Source organism: Chelonoidis abingdonii, chromosome 3 (assembly GCF_003597395.2).
Source record: "Chelonoidis abingdonii isolate Lonesome George chromosome 3, CheloAbing_2.0, whole genome shotgun sequence".
NCBI lineage: Eukaryota > Metazoa > Chordata > Testudines > Testudinidae > Chelonoidis > Chelonoidis abingdonii.
In genome coordinates, this window is record NC_133771.1 from 192,524,222 (window position 1) to 192,530,221 (window position 6,000).

Sequence of the window (6,000 nt, forward strand, 5' to 3'; positions counted from 1 at the left end):
GGTTTGGCCGACCACGGCTCCCACAAGCCGTGGTTCACCGTCCCAGGCCAATGGGAGTGGCAGGAAGCTGCGGCCTGCACATTCTTTGCCCACACCGCTTTCCACCACTCCCATTGGCCTGGGACAGCGAACCGCGGCCAGTGGGAGCCATGATCAGCCGAACCTGCCGAAGCAGCAGGTAAACTAACTGGCCTGGCCCGCCAGGGTGCTTACCCTGGCGAACCGCATGCCAGAGGTTGCCAACCCCTGATATAAACAATATTTCTAGAGTGAGCCATCAAAGAGTTAAAAGTAGTTTCAGATACAAGTACTCAACACATCTCCCTACTAGACAAAGACTAAGGCTACTAGCATGAGTGAACTACAGTGCTGCCCTGCCCCCTACCTAAAAGCCATGCTTTCCCAAGGAGCCCATCCTACATCAGTCAGTTCTGCACTACTACTTTAAACTAATTTTGTCTTCAATAAATTCTGCCCCTTACAAGTGAAATTCTGCACCCCTCTTATTAACCTCTGGTCTCTCTCTGAAAATACCACCCAGGTCATCATCCTTCTCCTGCATCCAAATCCTGTTTTATACATCATCTCTGCTCTGTAAAGAAAAAATAACTCAGCAACTGCTCTGCTCCCTGACTTTCCCTTTCTCTAAAAAGAGATCCAGGAACTCTGCTCCCTACCTCCTGCTAAAATGAGTATAAGTGGACTGTTCTGTTCCTTACTCCCCACTCTGCTCAAGTGCATCCCCATTCCTACTCAAAGCCGCTTTTCCTGGGCAAAATTTCTACTCAGCCATCAACTATTATCCCTTCCCCCATACACCTCAGCCCACTTGCTTGTGAAGGACCCATACAAACAGAAAAACTAATTACATGAAAACAAACCAGCAAATCTGTCTACACATAATGCTGTCAAATATATAAATTAAATAAACTGAAACAACAGGAAAAGTTTACATTGCAAATTTCCTTCAGCTATAGTAATCTTTGGTGCTAAATGTAACAATTGTAAGTGACAGTATTTTTAGACAGAAGTGCAATTTTTACATTGGTATCCTTTTAACAAAGTTCTTTTAAAAGATGAACAACAAATTAACCTAAAGCCCAGATGAAACATTTGTTTAAGAAGTCCATCTCACCGAGCGTCTCTATTCCCACCACTGTACCTAGGTATTACTGCACTTTTGTATCTTTGCCTTGCTTATGTATTACTGCACATGGGTCATTATGAGTTACAGATAGCATGATTATGATTATGATTTCTTCACTTTTATTATTTAAAAAGAAGTCACACTTCTTTGGCTATGATCTTTTCAAGTTTCAAACTAAGCATGACCAGTGCTAAAATACAAGGGCAACAAGCACTATCATAAATTAGACAGAGCTATACTGGTCAGTACTTGGGATTGGAGACTTTCGAAGAAAGACTCAGGCCTTCGCTACACTTGAGAGTTACAGCGCTGGTGGTGGCTTTATAGCGCTGTAACTCACTCTGCGTCCACACTAGCAAGGCGCATATAGTGCTGTATCTCCTTGGCTACAGCGCTGCTTGTACTCCATCTCAACGAGAGGAATAAGGAGTATAGTGCAGCTGCTGCAACGCTTGGGTGCCAGTGTAAATAGGCACTAATCTTACTACGCTGTAACTGACCTCTGGAACCTTCCCATAATCCTTTTAAGTAAAGATTACTCTCTTTGTTTTGTTGTGAATTCTGGGCTCCGGGACCTGCTTATCAAAAAAACAAACACAGCCCCTGTTTGCTGTGAACAAGCGGAGGCAGGGAGCTCCCTTTGGAACGCCCACAGCTAGTGTTTGCTTGAAGAGAGTAGGAAGCAAGGGGCTTGAGGAGAGAAGCAGCGCAGCGGGTGGGGGGGGGTCCATTTTGGAGCAGCTGCTTATCTGGTCTGTGAGGAAAAAAAACAAACAAACAATTGGTGTTTGCTTTCAGTGAGTGAGAGAAAGAAGCGTGGGGGAGGGGGTCGGAACTTGTAAGGCAGGGTGCTGACAGAGTGTCGGTTCCAAAAATCCACTCTCTCTTTTCTCCATGCTCCCTGTCACACTCCACCCCCTTTTGAAAACCATGTTGCAGCCACTTGAACACTGGGATAGCTGCCCATAATGCACCGCTCCCAATGCCGCTGCAGATTCTGCAAATGTGGCCACGACAGTGCACTGGTAGCTGTCAGTGTGGCCAGACTACAGCACTTTCCCTACTCAGTTGTACAAAGACAGGTTTAACTCCCAGCGCTGTACAGCTGCAAGTGTAGCCATACATTCAGTACTACAGGCGGTTGCTCAACAAGTGGTACACTCTTAGTCTGTGTCAGCACTGAACCAGTACTCTCCATGATGTAAGGGGCACTCTACTGTTGAAGATGCTGTCTCTACAATGAAACAAAACCAAGACCAAGACCATTTGGGTCTCTAAAGGTCCCATGTTGAAAGTGAGGGATGGGACGTTGTGATCTATTTCCATACCTATATATGTCTTTAGTACTCAGTATGTGCTTTTGTATTACATTAGTTTTCTTGCAGGGAGGAGAGAAGATTTCATTTTCATGTTAATAGTTTTTTAGCAAAAAACAAAACAAAACAGAATTTACAATAAATAAGCTATTTACAAAGAAAATTTTATTGCATTCTTTGCAAGAGTATTTTGCCTGACTACATCCCTGTGAGACTGACTTAAAACGGTAGGAAAGTTGTTTTTCACTTCCCCTCTCTTTCTTCCCCACCCAGTACCAAACAGTACTTTAAAAAATGTTACATATATATATATATATATATACACATATTCCAGGGCAGGGTACAAATAGCACTTTTAAAAATACACACACGTACATACACACACACACATATTCCGGGGCAGGATACAGAGTGATCCTAACACTGCAGTATGTTCACCTTACTGTTCACTGACAATACTAATGATATACGATAGGGGTCCCCAATGCAGTGCTGCAGGGGAATCTCAATGCGCCCGCGTCCTGGCCCCCAGGAGAGCGCCCGCTGAAATGTCACTGAATTTCAGCAGCATTTCGGAGGGGATGCCTCTCGATGATGATCTTGTCACCAACAAATGATGTCATTGAGAGGTGTCGCCCCTGAATTTTGGCAGGGACGCCTCTCGATGACGCCGCTTGGGGACCACTGATATAGGACTATCAGTGTGCTAGCAAAAACACCACAAATTAGTTTTACAGCAATGGATTATAATTTAGTTATTAAATTCAAAACAAAAATATCCCGGAAGAGGAACAAATGATGCAGACAGGGAAAAAGCTGGGAAACAATTATTAGGTCTCAGATAGCTTTAAAGCTTAAAGAATCCACCAGCTCCATGCTGTTCACTTGTGTCACCCATTTTAACAGCATCATTCCTCCTTTAATATATCTAATGTGCTCGAATTAGCTCTTAGCTTTAGTTATTCTTTTCAAATGAATTCCCTGCTGTCCCTCCCTGGCTTGGAATATGGGGGAGGGTTTCCACTGCCGACAATACCCAGCAACAGCACAAGATCTGCCTAGGTTCTCCACAGCTGCTATTACAGCAGCTACATCGGGACTGCGGAAAACGGGCAGCAATACGCGGCAGACAGCTGCCCCTCTTTTTTTTTTTCTAGGCGTGGCACCAGGGGAGGGAGGCGTTCCACTCAGCCAGTCTCCGCCCAGCATGAGCGACGCGTAAAGGAGGCGGGGCGCTGGGGGATAATAGACTGGCGGAACGAACAGCTTCGCCACCACCCATGTCTCCAGACAGCGACGAGAGACTTGCAGACAAAAAATGTGCACCACTGCACCACACAGTGCCCAGTGGGAAGCAGCAGTCAGCGCAAGGCAGCGTTTTCCCCATCCCCCATTAATTTTTTTTCTTTTTAAAAGACAAAGATGAGAATCTGTCCTGAATCAGCAGCTCTACGTCCCCGGGCGCAGACGGACAGGAGCGGAGGAGCAGGGAACAGCCAATAAGGGAGCTGGGGAGCAGGGAAGGCGGCGCCGGGGTGGGAGGCAGCGGACAGAAAAGGGAGATGGAACTAGAACAGGATAAGCAGCAGCAGCAGCAGCGGGACGTGAAGAGAGGGTTCTTGTTCCCAGCCGCTGCTGGCAACATCCCGCTCGCACGCACACCGAGACCGGGCACGTCCCAGTCCAGAAGAAGGGACTCGAGATGCCTCGGGAGGCCAGCAGCGTCTGCGGCCAAAAGGGAAAGTCCCTGCTCCGCACGGCTGCGGCAGACGGGACGCCGGTGTTGCCGCGGAAGAAGTGTGTGGCAGCCGAGGTGGTCCTTCCTCCCCAGTTCACCCCAGCCACAAAGCCAGCCACGCCCCCTAGCCCGGCTGCTCCCCCCAAGCAGGAACCGGGCCGCAGCGTGGGATGCGGGGAACGGCACTTACCAGCACAGCCGGAGGACGATGCCCTTCTCTTAGGAGCGGCGACGGGGTGTGTCGTCAAGGGGCTGCTGGCAGGGGGCTCCGGTTTGGCAGGCGGGGGGGTGAGGGACTCGGACTCCTGAGAGGGGGGCGGGCTGGAGAAGGAGGACACGACGGGGGACCTCCTGTCCGGTTGCGGCTGCTCGGAGCCCCCGAGGTCCAGCAGCGGGGCGGGGGCGGGGGCCGCGGCCATGGCCGGCAGCTTCCTCTCCATCACTTCCAGCTGCTCATCGAAGTCGTCGTCGTCTTCGTCCTCCACTTCCTCCTCCTCCTCTGGGTCCCGCACGAACTGGTACTGGAAGCGGGGCTGCTGCGGCTGGGCTGGGCCGGAGGAGGAGACCAGGGGGGACTGGTCCTGCTCGTCCATAGTGCTGGGGCCGTAGGAACAATGAGTGAGGGGGCTCTTCTCCGGCGGCTCCTCGGGCTGCGCAGCTGCCACGGTACCGAGCCTCCACGCCCTGTTGAGTCAGACTGGGGAGGGGAGGCAGAGCTGACTCCCCCGCCCAAGTGTAAAGAGGGATAGCCCGGCTAGCCAATGGGAAGGGGAGAGGAAGCACGGACGCACGCGGAGAACCAATGAGAGAGGCAGCTGCTGATGCGCCACCCTATGAATATTCAACAGGGGATGGACGCTGGCGGCTGAACAGGGATAGAAAAGTCGGATGAAGTTAGGTGCAGAGAATGTGGGTGGGACGAGCCCTGAAGGGTGGAGAGCTTGTGTTGGTGAGGGGGGAAGGGAGACCCAGTGGAGGGGCAGGGGGCTGCGTGTGTTTCTGAGGGGAGCTGTGTATGGTGGGGGGACGGGTAGGGGACCGTGTACCTCTGAAGGCTGCTTTCTTACTGTAAAGGAATAGGGGTTCTATAACTGAGGGGGGCAGGGAAGAATGGGAGCTCTTTGTGTCTGAGGGGGAGAGGATGGTCTGTATGGCTGCGGGGGGGGCGCTCTGTGAATGGGGCGGTGAGAGGTGGGGTTCTTTGTGTGGTTACAGCGGGGAGGGCAGGCTGTATAGCGGAGATAAAAGGAGTGGAGAAGGATGGGTCCACTTCAGGGTCAGCAGTAGCTCCTAGTCTGCGCTTCAGACAACAGTCTAGTGCGTGCCAGACATTTTGTGGCACAAAACTTTTTCTGCGAGGGGCGGAGGCATAAGGAGAGGCTGGAAAAATCTTCTGTGTCAGACTCAGACAGGCTACTGCGGTGTCTTGCTGCTGTAGATGAAGTAATGAGGGAATCACATCTCTCTCTGCACAGTGGCTATATACAGTAGCTCTCCAACCTGCATTGTTTTATAAATGGTGAGATGAGTCAGTCCCATGAGTGACACAGCTAAAATCTTAAACTCTGAAAGGGAATTTTGAATAATGTCAGGCTAATTTCTTCATTATTTGGGGGCGGGGGGGCTCAGTTTAATGATTCAACAATTCCTAACAGGGCCTGGCCAACATTAAAAAAAAAAGGAGGGAATCCTGTTATTAATTTAGAACTTGATTCTGTGACACTGAGCACCTATTGCAAAATGCACCCTCAACTTCCTTTGTCTTCAAGATGAAGTGAGAGTGCTCAGTACATGTTAGC

General features: G+C 50.0%; 1 protein-coding gene across 2 annotated transcripts in view; it reads right to left on the reverse strand.

Annotated features, from left to right (window-relative positions):
* Window positions 1–5,145, reverse strand: part of RTN4 (reticulon 4) — a 102,505-nt gene extending 97,360 nt beyond the window's left edge. Inside the window, exon 1 of one of the 2 annotated variants that reach the window (XM_032773293.2) lies at window positions 4,392–5,145. In XM_032773293.2, the coding sequence (XP_032629184.1) occupies window positions 4,392–4,794 (403 nt within the window). In that variant the 5' untranslated portion in view covers window positions 4,795–5,145. The remainder of the gene's footprint in view (window positions 1–4,391) is intronic. The other variant, XM_032773296.2, reaches the window with a different exon arrangement.
* Between the last annotated feature and the right edge of the window lie 855 nt (window positions 5,146–6,000).